Source organism: Gorilla gorilla, chromosome 5 (genome assembly GCF_029281585.2).
Source record: "Gorilla gorilla gorilla isolate KB3781 chromosome 5, NHGRI_mGorGor1-v2.1_pri, whole genome shotgun sequence".
Lineage (NCBI taxonomy): Eukaryota > Metazoa > Chordata > Mammalia > Primates > Hominidae > Gorilla > Gorilla gorilla.
In genome coordinates this window covers 53,023,730-53,044,025 of record NC_073229.2, presented here as the reverse complement: position 1 = coordinate 53,044,025, position 20,296 = coordinate 53,023,730, and the positions used below count along the sequence as shown (strand labels likewise).

The following is a 20,296-nucleotide window of genomic DNA, read 5'->3' as shown; positions in this document are numbered from 1 at the left end:
GGAGAACAGCTGACTGACAAGGGCCTCACATCCCATTACAGAGAGGTGACCATACGCCCCAGTTTGCCTGGAGCAGTCCTAGTGCATTTATTAATAGCACATTCTTCCACTTTTAAAATGCTGGGTTTGAATAATACATTTTATACTCATCCTAATTAAAGATAAGTCTCTTACAATTTTAGGGCTTCCAGCAGACAGAGACAAAAATGCCTCAGTCAAAAGCTTCAGAGGAGAAGTCAGAGAAGCCTTTCAGGAAAGTGTGGTTCTGGTCTCTGAAGGAGAGCTCTACCCTGAGCAGAGGGAAAATCTGTTGTGAGTGAGTGTGTGTTTGCATATGTGTGTGTGTAAGTGCACACTGCAACACTACAGAGTGGGCAAAGAACAGCCAGGAAGACTGACACAATAAAGAAATACGTAAGAAGGATAGATATTGCTTTTTATTCATTCGTTTGACCATTAATTCTCAGTGGAAGACTGAGGCACGGGAACTAACTGGGTCCAAGGAGTAAACACAACCCTAACTAGAGTTCTAAGTTCTTCCATCCCACGGAGACTGCACTGGAGGGGCAAGACCTGGAGTGGGAAGTCTGCAAACAGAGAGTTTCAGGCTTCAAAAGTATTCTAGAGAAGTTGCGTTCTCAAGAAGATGAAGCCAAGAAGAACCCACATGTCACAGACAGCTCTTGACAAGAAACCTTTCCAGAAGGGACCCCCACACACTGTCATATGGAAAGTGCTTACTGATGAGATTAAGGGGCCTCCTTAGTCATCATCAGGAAACAGACAACTTAAAATGAAATCAATAAACAACTTATCTGTAAACTTAGGAGCAGAAATATATTCTGAGAGTGTGTTGAAATAAAGGAGGGCAATGTTGCAATGACAGTGCTTCATGAGGACAGTGACAATCATGGAGTCCAGAAAACGCCAAATGAAGAGTAGGAACAAGGCAGTATTTGCCTTGTTCAAGGTGCTGTCCAAGGAAGACACGAATGCTATCTGGCTGCCTGAGAACACTGGCAAGAAAGGAGAAGTGTCCCTGGCCTGCAGGCCTTGCCCTAAACACTTTATTCTGACTCCACACCTACCTTGATTTTAAGTACCTTCAGTGTAACGGTAGAATTGCCAGATAAAATACAGGATGCCCAGGTAAATCTGAATTTCAGATAAACAATACCTTTTTTTTTTTTTTAGAACTTAGTATTATTATTTTAGTATTTTATAGTATTTAACACCCCCTACTTTTTTTTTTAGATGGGGTCTTGCTGTTGTCTAGGCTGACCTCAAACTTCTGGCCTCAAGAGATCCTCCCATCTGAACCTCCCAAGTAGCTGAGACTACAGGTGCATGCCACCAAGCCCAGCTTAATCCCACATTTATATATGTCTATCCCTTATAAGGGGTATATGTATGTCCCTAGTATGTAGTATACATACATCCCTACAACATTTGGGACGTATGTATCCTACAAGAGTATTCATTGTCACGTCCAATTCAAATTTAACTACATGCCCTATATTTTCAATTCTGGCATCCCCTAGTGGGGATTAGGGCATGAGATCTCTGCTTGGGTGTTCCTCTCTGAATCAGGAAGAGTATCTTTTTTTTTTTTTAAGAGATAGGATCTTGCTCTGTCACCCAGGCTGGTGTGCAGTGGTGCAGTGATAGTTCACTGAACCCTCAAACTCCTGGGTTTCAGTGATCCTTCTGCCTCAGCCTCCTGAATAGCTGGGACTAAAGGTGCATGCTGCTGCACCCAGATTATTATTTTTATTATTTTTTTTAGAGACAGAGTCTTGCTATGTTGCCCAGGCTGGTCTCCAACTCCTGGCCTCAAGTGATCTTTCCATCTCAGCCTCCTGAGTGCTGGGATTATAGACATGAGCCACTATGCCTGGCTTAAAAGAGCATCTTGTACATGGCAGATGCTTAGTAGTTTGAATGTTTGAATATACTTGAATTAAGATGATAAACTGCTTCTAGAAAGCACTAAAAAACTGTGACAGGGGATATCTGAAAAGCAGGGAGTCATAACTAACACTGTGTTCATTCCAGAAATATTTATCAACTGCTTATTACATATTAGGAATTCTGTCTTTGAGAGGTATTGGTTCCTATGACTGGGATTGTCTGACTTGTAGCATTTTATTTTAGAGTTCCCTTTTCATCAAGCACCACAGGAGATTCTAATGCAGAGCAAATTGTGGCGGTGGGCAAGGGTAAGCAGGCGGGAGGGCAAGGTGATGGTGGGACTCTTAGAAATGGACACTCCTTTCCAGAGGCTGAGGGACAGGGCAGGATCCTGAGGTCCCCAGAAATACTTACCTTTGACAGCTTGCTGGACGTAGGCTGTTGTCCCATCACTAAGGGTCACCGTCTGCAGCCCCAAGCTCTCCATGGCAAACTGCTGCTCGTGCACTCAGACATGAAGTTGGCTTCTGGCCAGCACCAAGAGCCACAGCTGAGGTCAGAGATTTCCTTCTGGGTCACAAATCTAAGAAAATAAACAGTATCACGTTATGAGTTAACCAGCTTTCTCCTATCGCAAAGACACTCAGGGAAGGAGTTAATGAGGCCAGCCAGCCAAGAAGAAAAAAGATGAATTCTTCAAAGTAGTGACCTATATTGGTTTTTATGAAAAGGGCTCAAAATACACATTATCTAAGAATTCTAAAAGTTAAGCATAGAAGAGAAGCATGCCAATCAAACTGGTCATAAAGTAAGAAATTACTGATCAAAACCCATTTCTAAACTTTCTCCCCTTAGGAATGAGCCCTGCTGAAGGCAGGCAGTTAACCCCACTGCTGATGGTTCTCTCTGCCTACTCCAACATCTCTACGTGCTCGGACCCATTTATCTACTGGGCTTGTTAACCATCCTCAGGGAACATCCCACATGTACCATACATGGAATAAGTCCTCAACAGAACTCACAATGTGTCCCAACCTTCCAGAACTATTGTACTTCCAGTATCCCCTATCCCAGGGGTGGTATCGCCTTCCACCCAGAACTTGGGGGGGCGGGGAGGGGGGGATCATGCTTGAGTCCTCCTTTTCCCTTAAAAGTCCAGGTACTTATTTCAGGCACGTCTCACCTTTCACCTCTGGACAACTATAAGGAGCCTTCTAACTTACGTCCCCAGATAAACTTTTGTCTGTTTCCAATTCATTTTCTTTTCTTTCCTTTTTTAGAGACAAAGTATCACTCTGTCACCCAGCTGGAGTGCAGTGGCTCCATCACAGTTCACTGTAACCTCGAACTCCTGGGCTCAAGTGATCTTCCTGCCTCAGCCTCTTCCAACTCATGTTCTAACATTCATGTTTATGCTGTCAGGGTGAATTTAAAAAAAAAGCTCTCTTCCCACTATCTTGGAGCCTGTAGAGGCCTGCTGAGAACAGGACTTCCAAAAGGCGAATATGGGCGGGTTGTAGTGGCTCATGCCTGTAATCCCAGTGCTTTGGGAGGCTGAGGCAGGAGGATTATTTGAGGCTAGGAGTTCAAGACCAATGTGGGCAACACAGCAAGACACTGCCTCTACAAAAAAAAAAAAAAATTAGCCAGGTGTAGTGGCACATGCCTGCAATCCTAGCTACACAAGAGGCTGAGGTGGGAGCACTGCCTGACCCCAGGAATTTGAAACTGCAGTGAGCTATGATCATACCACTGAATTCCAGCCTGGGTGATAAAGAGACTCTGTCTCAAAAATAATAATAAGATAAATACAATACATTTGGAAGGCTGTAGTCCAAGGCCATTTTTTGCTAGCTGTAAGTGGGGCCTCCAGAACCAAAGCGAGGACACAGCTCTTATTAAAATTGAGGTATTGGCCGAGTGTGGTGGCTCACGACTGTAATCCCAGCACTTTGGGAGGCCGAGGACAGTGGATCACGAGGTCAGGAGATTGAGACTATCCTGGCTAACATGGTGAAAACCCATCTCTACTAAAAATACAAAAAATTAGCCGGGCGTGGTGGTGGGCGCCTGTAGTCCCAGCTACTTCGGAGGCTGAGGCAGGAGAATGGCATGAACCTGGGAGGCGGAGCTTGCAATGAGCCAAGATCGCGCCACTGCACTCCAGCCTGGGCGACAGAGCGAGACTCTGTCCCAAAAAAAAAAAAAAAAAAAAAAAAAAAATTGAAGGTATTTATGCTCGAAATGAAACTGAATTCTATTTAGGCAAGAGATGTACTTACATGTATAAAGCAAAGAACAACACACTGACTGCTGGCAGCAAACTGAAGAAAACCAGCATAATCTGGGGAAAGGTAAACTCAGGCCCATGGAAACAGTGGCATGGTTTGTGCTAAATTCCCAAGCAATCTTGCTAAAGCTATTGAACACAGAATCTGTGTGATGCTGTGCCCCTCAAGGACTTAAGCTAATGAAAAGTAAATAAATAAAAGTAGATTTATAAGAAAAAAAGAGTATAAATCTAAACATACCACTTCCTTGACTAAAACCCTTCCATAGTTTCCTACAGCTCTTAGAGTCCACCTTGCAGACAAGGCTGGGTTCTGTTATAAACTCCCACAGCCTAGGTACCACCTTTTCCTAGCACTCACACCTCTGGGCTCAACCTACTTCAGTACTCATCACTATCTGTTTAATGTCCGTTGCCTACACAAGGCTTTGGGCTCTAGTCTGGTTTCTGCGTCACAGTGGTTTCTCCAGCACCTCATACTGTGGGCTCTCCACAAATCCTGTGAGTGACTCCCTGGGTCCCTCATGTGCAAGGTGGGAAGCACTGAAGCTTCCTGCTGGCAGGATATCTTCTGTACCCACTGTGGTGTGCAGCCTGCTCTAGCAGTGGACCCCAACACTTGTGAAGCCTGCAGGAAGCCCACGGCCTCTAAACTCAGTGCAGTCGTGAAGACTCTCTTTGACATCCATTCTCAAAATTGTCCTGGACTTGGAATCTGGACTGCCTACTGGATTCTCATGACTTACCAACTGATATCCTCGACTGGTGCTACCCAAACTGTTTTCATGTCAGGGGACCTAGAGAGACAGATATTTGTACATTGCATTGCAGATGCTGCTGCTTAAAGTCAGAAGTTCACATTGCAGATGTCACTGCTTCAAGCCAGAAGCGACCAACTGGGGCTTTGACAGCCCTGAGGGGTGAGCGGATCAATATCTTGGCAAAATTATAGACCATCCGGGAGTTCGAGACCAGCCTGACCAACATGGAGAAGCCCCGTCTCTACTAAAAATACAAAATTAGCTGGGCATGGTGGCACATGCCTGTAATCCCAGCTACTTGGGAGGCTGAGGCAGGAGAATTGCTTGAACCTGGGAGGCAGAGGTTGCGGTGAGCCGAGATCGTGTCATTGCACTCCAGCCTGGGCAACAACAGCGAAACTCCGTCTCAAAAAAAAAGAAAAAAACAAAACAAAAACCGGCTGGGCGCGGTGGCTCACACCTGTAATCCCAGCACTTTGAGAAGTTGAGGCGGGCAGATCACAAGGTCAGGAGATCCAGACCATCCTGGCTAACAGGGTGAAACCCTGTCTCTACTAAAAATACAAAAAATTAGCCGGGCGTGGAGGGCGCCTGTTGTTCCAGCTACTCGGGAGGCTAAGGCAGGAGAATGGCGTAAACCTGGGAGGCGGAGCTTGCAGTGAGCCAAGATTGCACCACTGCACTCCAGCCTGGGCGACAGAGTGAGACTCTGTCTCAAAAACAAACAAACGAAAAACCCAAAAAAACCTATAGACCATCTGCGACACGCTGATTGGAATGCTCTACCCCAGGCATGGCATCTCAACTAGAATTATTCATTCATTCTGTCCATAAACATTTACTAAATGGGCTAAGGTGCAAGGGCAGCAATACTACTATTATATAGTGAACACTACTATAGAGTTAACCATGTGCTAAGAATGTCACATACATTAACTCATTTAGTTCTAACAATCCTACAATCAAATGCTATGATTATCCTCATTTAAAAGTGAGGGAACTGGAGGCCCAAGACCAAGTTAAGTAACTTGCTCAAGGTTACACAGCTAACTAGTAAAGGAGGATTTCACCCTAGGCCATTTAATCCAGAGTGTGACCTTAATTACTATGCTGCCAAGCACAGAGGTGAAGCTGGGGGTTTATGAAACTTGAAGCTACTCCAAAATACTTTTTTGGTGTGTGAGCCTTTGCATTTTCCAGGAGAGAGGGAAATCCAAGGCTGTCATCAGGGTCTGATAGGGATTAATGGTGAAGAACCACTGGTCAAGGTGGGGATTCTGACATCTGACATCTCTGGTCTATTAGCATCCTTGCCCAGAGCCCTGATAACCTCCACGTGGTCCCTGTCTCACAAGAGCTCTGCTCCTGGCCTCTCTTGGTCTGCTCTATGACCTTCAAGTTTCACTCTCTTCATCAGGTAGATTCTTTGGGTAACCTGCTTTAGTGTAACTGCACTGTGTCAGAAGACACATAAGAGAAACCAGGTCTAAAAACAAAGCAGGCTGGGCACGGTGGCTCATGCCTGTAATCCCAGCACTTTGGGAGGCCGAAGTGGGCGGATCACTTGAGATCAGGAGTTCGAGACCAGCCTGACCAACATGGTGAAACGCCGCCTCTGCTAAAAAAAAAAAAAAAATACAAAAATTAGCCAGGTGTGGTAGCACATGCCTAGCTACTTGGGAGGCTGAGGCAGGAGAACTGCTTGGACCCAGGAGGCGGAGGTTGCAGTGAGCCAAAATTGCATCACTGCACTCTAGCCTGGGCAACAACAGCAAAACTCTGTCCCCCCCAAAAAAAAAAAAAAAAAAAAACCCATAAATAAATAAATAAAAATAAAAACAAAGCAGATATAGGTTGAAAAGGGATTGCAAAATACCCTCAGACTCCCTGGGCCCTGTGGCTCCTGCAGCTCACCTTTGTCAAATACTCACACGGTTTAACTGAGCACAACTGCACTCCAGTGGGACTTTCTAAGGAAAATCAGTGGTGTGGTTAAGAGCACAGGCTCTGAAGTCAGAGGTCTGGGTTTTAATCCAGGCTGAACTTCTGTGTAGCCTTGGGCAGGCTCTCTGAGCCTCAGATGTCACTTCTGAGAAAATGGGGATAATAGTGGCATTTGCGTCATAGCCTGCTGTAAGAGATTAAATGAGGGCACATATGCCTGTACTCTAGAAATACCAGCTATCAGGCGGAGGGGAAGCAAGAGGAACCTAAAGGGAAATGCTTTTGAAGCAATGCGAAGTCCTAAAACAGCTAGGACTAGTGGCAACCACCCTGGACTAGAAGTCTACAGAATTGGCTTCTAATCTCGATTCTATCTCTATGTCTGCCTCTTTATCTGTAAAATGAAATGCTGGCCCAAATTACCCTAAGATCTTTTCTACTGCTCATGCTAATACTTATTTTTATCACATATAAATGTGATTAATATATACCAGCCACTTTTTAAAGCACCTTACCTATATTAACTCTTAATCTTAAAAATAACTGATGAGGAAGTAGGTATATTATACCCATTTTACAGATGAGGCAACTGAGGCTTAGAGGTATAGTACCTTGTCCAAGGTTCCAACACTACTATGTGTTGAAGCCAGGATTCAAAGCCAGGCTGGCTGGCCCCAGAGCCCATACTTCTCAATATCTGGCGCACTTCTTCCTTCTGCTAATTCACTGTGACTGGCACACTGTCAGCACTCAAAACACTTGAATACGGGTTAACTTCCATCTCACCCACTGTAACTTAAACCCAGTCCTTCTTGGCCTACCCGCAATGGAAAAAGGGAATAGCTGGTAGTCACACTTCCCAAAATAACCCTTCTTAGACTCAAAGAAAACAAATTTCCACTCCTTTTCATGTTCTCGCGTCCAGGCTAAATAACCTCAACTCATTCACGTTTCCTTCCTAAGTCTCGTAATACGAACCTTTAAAAGAGGCTACTGTTGTTCCCTGACCTTTCCCAATCTCTGAAGCTGCCTTCCAAAAGAGCCTGACTGCAGAGGGTGAGGAGGAAGCTTTGTGGCTGCTAGGCATCTACCAGTGCCCTGATTGCCATTTTTCTCCCTGTACTTTTTTTCATTGATGGTTTACTCTGAATCCTCCCATGCTGGCACTGAACTAACAACAGTGACATGGGCAGAGCCAAAGAAAGGCTTGTTACTGCTTCAGGATGGCTATGTGTGAGTTCTGCCTGCACTTGCCGGTTCAGACTCATTACTCCTGCAGCCCTCCAAGACAGGGCAGAGGGGCAGTGAGGGTGGCTGCTCTGTTTTCTCCTTGTAGGATATAAGGTTTACTAGCTCTGCAATGACCTGAGCTGTGTATAGGGGAGAGACAGACTGGGAGAGGGGAAGGTGAGAAAAGAGTGAAGACAGAAGGGAGCACTCTTGACTTTCCCAGAACTAGGAGCAAATCCAGTTCTGTTTGCTGCAATTTTTTTTTTTTTTTTTGAGATGGAGTCTTGCTCTCACGCCCACGCTGGAGTGCAATGGCACAATCTCGGCTCACTGCAACCTCCGCCTCCTGGGTTCAGGTAATTCTCCTGCCTCAGCCTCCTGAGCAGCTGGGATTACAGGCATGCACCACCACACCCGGCTAATTTTTTTGTATTTTTAGTAGAGACGGGGTTTCACCATGTTGGTTAGGCTGGTCTCGAACTCCTGACCTCTTGATCCGCCCACCTTGGCCTCCCAAAATGCTGGGATTACAGGCGTGAGCCACTGCACCCGGCCTGCTGCACTTTTAAATAAACTTAACCCATTACTGGTCCTGATGCAGGAAAACAACCCTTCACCTTTGCAATATATCGATATGTTTCTTAATGTTAAAACATAAATTGTAATTATTGAGGAGAGATAACATTTAGAAAAACCTTTTATTTATTTAGAGACAGGATCTCATTTTGTTGCCCAGGTTGGCATGCAGTGATCATAGCTCCTGTAAACTCAACCTCCTGGGCTCAAGCGATCCTCTTGCCTTAGCCTCCTGAGTGGCTGGGACTATAGGTGTGTGCCACTACTCCCAACTTTTTAGATACTTTGGATCTTTAGGTCTCTCCATGAATCAAGATGTGCTTAAACTGCCTCCTCAAAGGAGAAAAATAAGGGATGTGAAAGATAGGAAACTAAAGAGTAGCCATGGTTTTTGTGTTTTTCCACTTTATCACGGTTGAGACCTACTGTGCTCCACATGCAAGCTGGGCTGTGCTGACTACAGGCACCTGTTCGCTATTCTATTGTCTTCTGCCAACCAGAACTCTGCACAGTTGGAACAAGGCTTTCTGTACTCTGCCTCAGCCAGCCCAGAGGGCAACTGTATTTAGAAGCCAAAAAAAGAAAACAACAACAAAAACATTTGCCTGAAAAGAATGTTCAATTTTGATTAGAAAAAATAATTATGACTTAATCTTCACTCAGAAACTTCTTCATTTGTAAACATAGAAAACTCATGAGAACAAAGACCCATTAGTTTGGGAGGGATGAAGGCTGATGAAGATGAGTGGCAAACAAATGAGAATCAGATTTGGAAAAGTTGCAGTAAAATGATTCAATGTTTATTATAGAAAAATACTTCACTACACACAGAAAAACCTAGTGAACAGGCCTGGTTCTGTGGGTTTCTAAACACTGACAAGAAAACAGGAAATTAGTAACACAAACTTGCACTAACATAACACAAGTTTAAAACAGCTAAAACACATCTTTGCATAAAGCATATTGCTTTTTTTCTTCAATTTTTTTTTCTTCTTTTTAAAAGAAGAAGCGCCATTTAAAAGAAATCCCAGCACTTTGGGAGGCTGAGGTGGGAGGATCCCTTGAGCCCAGGAGTTTGAGACCAGCCTGGGCAACATAGTGAGACTCCCATTTCTTTTTTTTTTTTTTTTGTGAGATGGAGTCTCCCGGGTTCAAGCAATTCTCCTGCCTCAGCCTCCTGAGTAGCTGGGATTACAGGCATGCACCACCATGCCCGTCTGATTTTTGTATTTTTAGTAGAGATGGGGTTTCACCATGTTAGTCAGGCTGGTCTTGAACTCCTGACCTCATGATCTGCCTGCGTTGGCCTCCCAACGTACTGGGATTATAGGTGTGAGCCATTGTGCCTGGCCCTGACTTGGGCTTTAAAAATCAATGTCTGGCCAGGTGCGGTGGCTCACGCCTATAACCCCAGCACACTGGGAGGCTGAGGCAGGCAGATCATTAGAGGTCAGGAGTTCGAGATCAGCCTGGCCAACATGGCAAAACCCCATCTCTACTAAAAATACGAAAATTAGCCAGGTGTGGTGGTGCACACCTGCAATCCCAGCTACTCAGGAGGCTGAGGCAAGATAATCGCTTGAACCTGGGAGGTGGAGGTGGCAGTGAGCTGAGATCACACCACTGCACTCCAGAGTGCACTGGGCAACAGAGTGAGACTCATCTTTTTTTTTTTTTTTTTTCTGAGACAGAGTCTCACTCTGTTGCCCAGGCTAGAGTGCAGTGGTGCGAGCTCAGCTCATTGCAACCTCCACTTCCTGGGTTCAAGCGATTCTCCTGCCCCAGCCTCCAGAGTAGCTGGGATTACAGGTGTGCGCCACCAGGCCCGGCTAATGTTTTTGTATTTTTAGTACAGACGGGGTTTCGCCATGTTGGCCTGGCTGGTCTCGAACGCCTGACCTCAAGTGATCCACCTACCTTAGCCTCCCAAAGTGCTGGGATTACAGGCATGAGCCACCATGCCCAGCCGAGACACCATCTTAAAAAAATCAATGTGAGGCTGAGGTCAGGTGCAGACACTGTCTCTACAAAAATAATTGCCAGGCATGGTGGCACATGGCTGTAGTCCCAGCTACTCGGGGGCTGAAGTGGGAGGAACATTCAAGCCCAGGAAGTTGAGGCTTTGGAGAGCCATGATTGTGCCACTGCACTTCAACCTGTGTGACAAAGCAAGACCCTGTCTCAAAAGAAAATGAAAAACATCGATCTACTTCTTTTCTAATTCATGCTGGCATAAACACCAAGGTGGAGAACTGCCTTAAGAAGTTTTCTTCCTTTAACTACCAGAAGTCCAACTACCTCTTGGATATATATACATATGTGCATATATATACATACACACACACACACACACACACACACACACACACACAGAAACAGGGTCTTGCTCTGTCACCCACACTACAAGTGCAACGGCATGATCATGGCTCACTGCAACCTTGAACTCCTAAAGTAATCTTCTTGCCTGAGCCTCTCAAATATCTGGGACTACAGGTGTGCACTACCAAGCCTGGCTAATTTATTTATTTATTTACTTACATCTATCTCTATTTACTTATTTTTGTAGAGATGGGGTCTTGCTATGTTGCCCAGGCTGGTCTTGAACTCCTGGCCTCAAGTGATCGTCTCACCTCAGCCTCCCGAAGTGCTGAGATTAACAAGTATGAGCCACCTTGCCTGGTGGATATATTTTTAATGCAGTAGTCTTCAAACTGTTTTTGTTGTTGTTGCTTTGAGAAAGGGTCTCGCTCTGCTGTCCAGGCTGGAATGCAGTGGCATGATCATAGCCCACTGCAGCCTTGATCTCCTGGGCTCAAACGATCCTCCCACCTCAGCCTCCCGAGTAGGTGGAACTACAGGTGTGTGCCACCATGCCCGGCTAATTTTTCTTTTTTTAAATTTTTAAATTTTTGTAGAGATGAGGTCTTATTATGTTGCCCAGGCTGGTCTCGATCTCCCAGGATCAAGTGATCCTCCCACCTTAGCCTCAACAAAGTGCTAGAATTATAGGCATGAGCCACTGTGCCTGGCTGTATTCTTCAAACTGGGATATGCCGTGTTTTGTTTGTCTTGTGGAATAGTGTCACAGTGGGACCCCATGATTCAGTATCCTATGTTGATCTTCAGGGAATCTGCTATATATATATTTTTTCTTTTTTTTTTTTTTTTTTGAGACGGAGTCTTGCTCTGTCGCCCAGGCTGGAGTGCAGTGGTGCAATCTCAGCTCACTGCAACCTCCACCTCCAGGGTTCAAGCGATTCTCCTGCCTCAGCCTCCCAAGTAGCTGAGACTACAGACACGAGCCATCACCCCCGGGAAATTTTTTGTATTTTTAGTAGAGACGGGGTTTGGCCATACTGGCCAGGCTGATCTCTAACTCCTGACCTCAGGTGATCTGCCCACCTTGGCCTCCCAAAGTATTGGGATTACAGGCGTGAGCCACTGTGCAGCAGAATCTGCTATATTCTTAACTCAAAGCAATGCCCATGAGGCTGTGGAGAAACAGGCACAGTCATACATTGCTGGTGGTGGGAGAACATATTGGCACAATCTCTGTGGAGGAGAGTTTGACAATGTCAACCCAAATTACAAATGTACATATTATCTGACCCAGCAATTTCACATCTAGTCTACAGGTAGATGGACATGCGTGAAAATGGCACATGTCCAAGGTTATCTATGGCATCTCTGCATGTAATAAAAGCAAAAACTTAGAAACAGCATAAATGTCCATCAATATCAAACTTCCATATTATGTAGACATAAATGAGGAAGCTCCTTACATATTGACATGGCAAGATCTCCAAAATATAATGAAAAAAATGGCTAGGTATAAAACAGTGCCATTTATTTATTTATGAGACGAAGTCTTGCTCTGTCGCCTAGGCAGAGTGCAGTGGTGTGATCTTGGCTCACTGCAACCTCTGCCTCCCAGGTTCAACAGTGCTTTTTATGTAATGTCATTGGCATTAAAAAAAATCTGTGGGCTGGGCGCGGTGGCTCACACCTGTAATCCCAGCACTTTGGGAGGCTGAAGCAGTCGGATCACCAGGTCAAGAGATCTAGACCATCCTGGCCAACATGGTGAAACCCCGTCTCTACTAAAAATACAAAAAATTAGCTGGGCATGGTGGCACACACCTGTAGTCCCAGCTACTCGGGAGGCTGAGGCAGGAGAATCACTTGAATCCAGGAGGTGGCTGCAGTGAGCCGAGATTGCGCCACTGCACTCCAGCCTGGTGACAGGGCGAGACTCCATCTCAAACAAACAAACAAAATCTGTGGAAGGATAGTCAAGAAATTACTAAAATTACTAACCAGGGTTGCCTGTGGAAGGATGACTGAGTGGTGATGACGACGGAAGGGCGACTTTTCAGGGAATATCTTTTATACTCCACGAAAAACAAATGGCTGGGTGTGGTGGCTCACGCCTATAATCAGCACTTTGGGAGGCCAAGGCGGGCGGATCACAAGGTCAGGAGTTTGAGACCAGCCTGGCCAACATAGTGAAACCCCATCTCTACTAAAAATACAAAAATTAGCTGGGCATGGTGGCACGTGCCTGTAGGCCCAGCTACTTGGGAGGCTGAGGCTGGAGAATCACTTGAACCCAGGAGGCAGAGGTTGCTGTGAGCCAAGATTGCACCACTGCATTCCAGCTTGGGCGACAGAGCAAGACTTGGTCTCAATAAAAAAATAAAAATTAAAAAAAGCCTTGAGAATGTGTTACCTACGCAACATAAATAAAAAATTAAAAATAGAAAGTCTAAATGCATGCTTTGTACTCCCTTTGTTGGTTACAGGAATATCTATGATTCTCCATACATGAGGAATGGAGAGTCCAGTGCTGATATGATGGATTCCATGTTACTCATCTACAGCAAAAGCACATCTGAAAACTGAGCTTCGTGATTCATGGAGGCCATTCTATAACATCATATGGAAAGCTGATCAGCTGAGCATGAGGCAACAGCAAGTCTATACAGGACCTGAGGACATGGTGGCTTCAACATGTGTGTCCCCAGCCTGGTCACAAGGGTGGGTCTGGACGAAGTGGTGGCCTAAGCAGGGTCTACCTTTCCCCTTCATTGCTCCATGTGGCCACAGGACAGTATTTCCTGGGTTGAGAAGATGATCTCAGAGAAAGAACTCTGGTCTTAGGCACCCCTGCCAAATCCCCAACATCAAAGCCTCAGGTCAGTTCTACAATCTCAAAGAGCTCCCAGTTCCTTGGTTCTTATCTTAACTGTATGGGTCTCATGCTTTATCAACCATCCAAAAGTAGCAGGAACTCCCAACAAATGAAGTGATGAAGTGAGATAGTACCAGGCTAACAAGTTGTATCTGGCCTTCTTAGGGATGAACTATTTACCAGAGGGCCAGCTCTAAGGGAGTGTCAAATAGAGGCACTAGAAAAGAGGCACTCTGGCTTCCAGGTAATGACAGTATAATAAGCCTGAGACCCCGAATGACCTGTCCAACATCACAAATCCTTCTGATTCTGAACTGGAAGAGAGGAGCCTGAGTACGCCTCATACTTTTTTTTTTTTTTTTTTTTGAGACAAGAGTCTCGCTCTGTCGCCCAGGCTGGAGTGCAATGGCATGATCTTAGCTCACTACAACCTCTGCCTCCCAGGTTCAAGCTATTTTCCTGCCTCAGCCTCCCCAGTGGCTGGGACTACAGGCGCCTGTCACCATGCCCGGCAAATTTTTGTATTTTTAGTAGAGATGGGGTTTTACCATGTTTGCCAGGCTGGTCTCGAACTCCTGACCTCAGGTGAACCGCCCGCCTCAGCCTCTCAAAGTGCTGGGATTACAGACATGAGCCACCACACCCGGCTGGCCTCATACTTTTGCCAGCAAAAGAGACAATTGCATAGGATTTGTGAGACCATCACATTTCTATATCTTGACTGATAGCTGCCAGGGTAAAAGGCATTTGAAGTTTGTTGGCAGCTTTAGGAAACAGCACTCAAAACAGGTTAGGGCCATCTGTTAAAGACAATGGCTTCAGCTGCACTTGGATTTGTATTGCAGGTGGTTTTTTTTTTTTTTTTTTTTTCTCTCTTTTTGAGATGAAGTCTTGTTCTATAGCCCAGGCTGGAGAGCAATGGTGCGATCTTGGCTCACTGCAACCTCCGCCTCCTGGGTCCTGGTTCAAGCAATTCTCCTGCACTCCACCATGCCCAGCTAATTTTTGTACTTTTAGTAGAGATGGGGTTTCACCATGTTGGCCAGGCTGGTCTTGAATTCCTGACCTCGTGATCTGCCCATCTCAGCGTCCCAAAGTGCTGGGATTACAGGTGTGAGCCACTACGCCCGGCCAGGTTTCGTTTTTTTTTTTTGTTTTTTCTTTTTTCACTCTCCAGGACAAAATTTCCCCATTCCATTAAGTGGTAGATGTTGACTACGTCTCCTCTAAACTAATTTTGTGGGTGACTAATTTTGTCAATTAGGATGAGCTATATCTTATACTCTTATCTGGTCAAAGAGACTCTCCTCACGATATAAACGTAGACATCTAAATGACACAAGAATAAACACAGCCACAGGGACAGTTTCCAGATGCAGTTAAAGGGTTACACCACCACGGAGTGTGTTTTCCTTAACACTTGACTCTTTTAGGGGAAAATAACATTCTTACTTTCTGTTATAGTGATTATAATTTAAGTTCCTGGAGAGCATGCCTTTCAGCCTAATTAGCACCTAACAAAGAATGTGCCCACAGATACCAAATGATTAATACTATTAGGTTACATAGCTAACTGAGCTCTTTAGCTCAGATTTGAATCCTGATTCAGTTCTGCTTATTGTAAATTATCTAAGTTGAACTCCTAAGACCAGATTTGAAACTCTTCATCTACCACAGAACTGTGAGCTTCTAAGAGAAGCTCCCGGCAAGGAAGTAAATGTTGAACGAAAGAATGGAGGAGGGAAGGAACTGAAGCCCCCACCACTCCAACCCTTCCCAACCACTCCCAACTCTTCCCTAGTCCAGCTAAGTGGATGACTTTTCCCTCATCGGGATTACCATCTTGCCTCATCTTTGACATGCATGTTCACTGTTTCCACGGAGACCCAGATCAGGAACAAGCTTTCCCTGGCTAATGTCACACTCCAGCCCCATGTTTCGTCTGCACTTGGCAGTGAAGCCACAACAGGGGGTTGTCTGCGGTGCTCCCTGAGGGCACAGATTCGTCTTCTCCATCATCGTATCTTCATGTGACATAGTGCCCACCACATGGCAGGCACTCACTGGGTATTACTTCAGCGAATGAAGGAAGAAATCTTATTGCCAATACCACTACCTGGTGTAGAACTCAGCAGTTTCCAAAATGCTCTCAGATACACATATATTATCATGTTTATTCTAAGCACTTAATTCATCAACTCCCACAATAGGAGGGGCTGAGAAGACAACTCATTCCTAGTCTAAAGTGGTCATTTTGGCTGGGTGTGCTGACTCATGCCTGTAATCCCAGCACCTTGGGAGACCGAGGCAGGTGGAGGCTTGAGCCCAGGAGTTCAGGACCAGCCTGGGCAGCATGGTGAAACACTCTCTACCAAAAATACAAAAATTAGCCAGGCGTGGTGGTGCCCATCTCTGTAGTCCCAGCTACTCAGGAGGCTGACATGGGAGGACTGATTGAGCTGGAGAGGTTGCTGCTGCAGTGAGCCTCCATGATTGCGCCACTGCACTCCAGCCTGGGTGACAGAACAAGACCTTGTCAAAGAAACAGATAAGGGGCCGGATGCAGTGGCTCAAGCCTGTAATCCCAGCACTTTGGGAGGCCAAGGCGGGCGGATCACAAAGTCAGGAGATAGAGACCATCCTGGTTAACACGGTGAAACCCCGTCTCTACTAAAAATACAAAAATTAGCCGGGCGCGGTGGTGGGCGCCTGTGGTCCCAGCTACTCGGGAGGCTGAGGCAGGAGAATGGCGTGAACCCGGGAGGCGGAGCTTGCAGTGAGCCGAGATGGCGCCACTGCACTTCAGCCTGGGTGACAGAGCGAGACTCCGTCTCAAAAAAAAAACCGAAAAAAAGAAATAGACAATAAAATAAAATAAAATAAAGCAGTCATTTTGCAGATGAAGAGACAGAGGCCTGCGTTGCCAGAGGAGTCCCAAAGGATCACATAGCTACCTGGTGGCAGAGCAGGGCCTAACACCTGACCACCAGTGTTCTTCCCATACTCCGCTGTCTCTTGCCAGGTGATGGTGTTCTTTTATTTCCTGAGAGTAGACATTTCCTATGCTCCAAAAGACTTGAATATCCAGCTGCTTACTCAACATCTCGACTTTGATATCCAAAAAACACTTCGAACTTGACATGTTCAAGAGTGAATTCCTTATCTCCTCCTTCTAACAACCTGCCCTCCTTCCAGGCTCCCCAATTTCAGTAGATGGGAATTCTACCATTTTGTTACTCAGGCCAAAAATGTGGGAGCCAGGCAGATCACGAGTTCAGGAGTTTGAGACCAGCCTGGCAAATATGGTGAAACCCCGTCTCTACTAAAAATACTAAAAATTAGCCGGGCGTGGTGGCGGGCGCCTGTAGTCCCAGCTACTCGGGAGGCTGAGGCAGGAGAATGGCGTGAACCCAGGAGGCGGAGCTTGCAGTGAGCCGAGATCGCGCCACTGCACTCCAGCCTGGGCAACAGAGCGAGACTGTCTTGAAAAAAAAAAATTGTAGCCACCCTCAACTGCTATTTCTTTTATATATCACATCCAGTCCATCAGCAAATCCTGTTGGCTCCTTTCCAAATATATCCAGAAGCCAACCACTTCTCACCTTTCCATTGCTTCACCTTGGGTTCAAGCCACCAACTTCTCTTGTTTAGACTACTGTAGTAGCCTCCTAACCAGTTTCTCTCCTTCCATTTTTGCCCCGTTATAGCTTATTCTCAACACAGCAGCCAGAATGACCTTTTCAATATGTCAGGCCATGTTATTTATCTGCCTAGAATTCTCTAATGGCTACCATCTCACTCACAACTCACACTAAAAGCCAGTGGCCTGTGTGATCTGCCCCCAATTCACCCCCACCGCAACATCTGCCATTTCTTCTCTCACTAATATACTGCAGCCGTATTGGCTGGCTTCCTCATGTTTCTTGAATATATAGGGCACATTCCTGCCTCAGGGCCTTTGTGTTTGCTGTTCTTCCTGACTGGAATAAACTTCCCTAGATGTGTGCTTGACTTACCCCCTAACTTCCTTCAGGTCTTTGCTCAAATGTTACCTTTTTAGTGGGAACCTCTTCAACTACCCTATTTAAAATTTTAACACCCAGAATCCTGGCACTTTCTTCTTCTTCTTCTTTTTTTTTTTTTTTTGAGACAGAGTCTTGCTCTGTCGCCCAGGCTGGAGTGCAGCAGCATGATCTCAGCTCACTGCAACCTCTGCCTCCTGGGTTAAAGTGATTCTCGTGCCTCAGCCTCCCGAGTAGCTGGGATTACAGGTGCCTGCCACCACGCCTGGCTAATTTTTGTATTTTTAGTAGAGCTGGGGTTTCGCCATGTTGGCCAGGCTGGTCTCAAACTCCTGGCCTCATGTTATCTACCCAACCCAGCCTCCCAAAGTGCTGGGATTACAGGTGTGTGCCACTGCGCCTGGCCTACTCCTGGCACGTTCTATCTCCCTTCTCTGCTTAATTTTCTCAATATATATTTTACTTATTTGTTTATTGTCTGTCTCTACCCTGTCCATTCCTCAAACAGTGAGCTCACTGCTCTATTCCCAGTACCTAGAAAAGTACCTGGCACACAGCAGATATTCACCAAATATTTGTGGGATGAATGAATCAGTGAATGAATGAATATATATACCTTTAGGATCTCCCAGTAACCTGAAAGCTTTAGGCAAGAAGGGGAAGACCCTAGTTGAGCTCTGGTCTCTCTCCAGCCCTCAGTCCCTCTTTCCTCCTTACTGCCTCACCCTCTTCTCAGGTCCAGTCCAGCCCTATTCCACCAGAAACCACACCTAAGCTGAGAAGCAGTACAACAGGTGCTTGATGCCAGGATGTTACAATTCCCAGGCCACTAGGTACAGAATTCTGCAGGGTGCTAATTTTTAAATTTAGCATCCTGATATCTCACAAACAGAAGAGGTCAGAGAAAGGTTAGGACTAAATATACTACTTAACCTAGATAACAGTACTGATTCAGAAACAGTAGCTCATTTGCTCTGAGGTGTTTTCCAAGGAACAGTGCTAAATTTGCACTTGTTCACCTAGCTGCCCCTGCCTTTAATCTTTTTATAATGGATTTCCAACATACACAAAAATGGAAAGAATGGTATAATGAACCTCTTGAACCCATTATCCAACTTCAAAAATTACCAACATTTTGCCTCCTTGGTTTCCTCTGTTCCTTAATCGTCTCTGCAACCCACACTAAATATTTCAAACTAGCTGTTTTCTTGAGAACAGATTTATAAAAGACAGCCCCTGATGCTGTTACCACTGTATTCGAGCAACTGCGTCAAACAACCTATCTTACCAGAAATACAGTAGAAAAAAAAAGAAAAGCACTTACACCCATTCCCCAACCCGAGCAATGACTAAAAAAGGAAGTGTCTAAATTACCGACGTTTAAATCAAGGGACATGCCCATTATCATGTTTGGAGAACTTTGGGGAGGGGTGTTGTGTCCACAAAATGAATGTAGACATGAACTGCTTTTACTTGTGTACACCTGATGCAGAATTTCTGAGTGAGTTAATTTAATCCAACAGGTATTTACTGACTACCTGCTAAATGTGAGGGAAGAGATGAAGACAGAAGATAAAGAAAACCAGCCAGGTGCAGTGGCTCATGCCTGTAATCCTAGCACTTTGGGAGGCTGAGGCGAGTGGATCGCCTGAGGTCAGGAGTTAGAGATCAGTCTGGGCAACATGGTGAAACCCCGTCTCTACTAAAAATACAAAAATTAGCTGGGCATGGTTGCAGGCGCCTGTAACACCAGCTACTTGGGAGGCTGAGGAGTGAGAATCACTTGAACTCAGGAGGAGGAGGTTGCAGTGAGCCAAGACCGCACCACTGCACTCCAGCCTGGGTGACAGAGTAAGACTCCATCTCGAAAAGAAAAGAAAAAAGAAAACCTAGTCTCTGTTCTCACAGAGCTCACAGAGTGGGGGTGAGAAAAGTACACAAATAACTCAGATACAAGGCAGAATAAGTTCCGTGCCCTAAGTAAACAAATCTAAGGCAAGAACTCCTTTTTAAAATCCACCCACAGCAGTTGCAGAACCCAGGGTATACCCTTTCCTCAACTCTAGTTTTAGTTTCTGCTGTATTTATTGCTGCATAGCCAATAAGTACATTATAAGAGACCTGGGAATTTGGTGACCCACAGAATAGACTTTTGGATGTGGATTTTTGATGTCACATTTTGCTACTGACTCTTCAGACTTCAGTGGGTGGGGATTATCAAGTTTTCCCAGGGCTTGGAAAACAATGGGGCTAATTCAGTGCCTGCAGAAGCTGACACCCAAAGCATTCTACCCTGAGGGCATATACAGCAAGCAGCTTCATAACAGGATAGGATAGTGGGAGGGTGTCCAGGAGACACAGCTAGATTGAT

The 20,296-nt window shown here is 45.5% G+C and overlaps 1 protein-coding gene across 9 annotated transcripts in view; it reads right to left on the bottom strand.

Annotated features, from left to right (window-relative positions):
- ZNF76 (zinc finger protein 76) overlaps nt 1-20,296 on the bottom strand; it is a 37,138-nt gene that overhangs the window by 12,408 nt on the left and 4,434 nt on the right. For all 9 annotated transcript variants that reach the window (XM_055390243.2, XM_063707556.1, XM_004043868.4 and 6 more), the window contains exon 2: nt 2,326-2,494. In XM_055390243.2, the coding sequence (XP_055246218.1) occupies nt 2,326-2,398 (73 nt within the window). In that variant the 5' untranslated portion in view covers nt 2,399-2,494. The remainder of the gene's footprint in view (nt 1-2,325; nt 2,495-20,296) is intronic.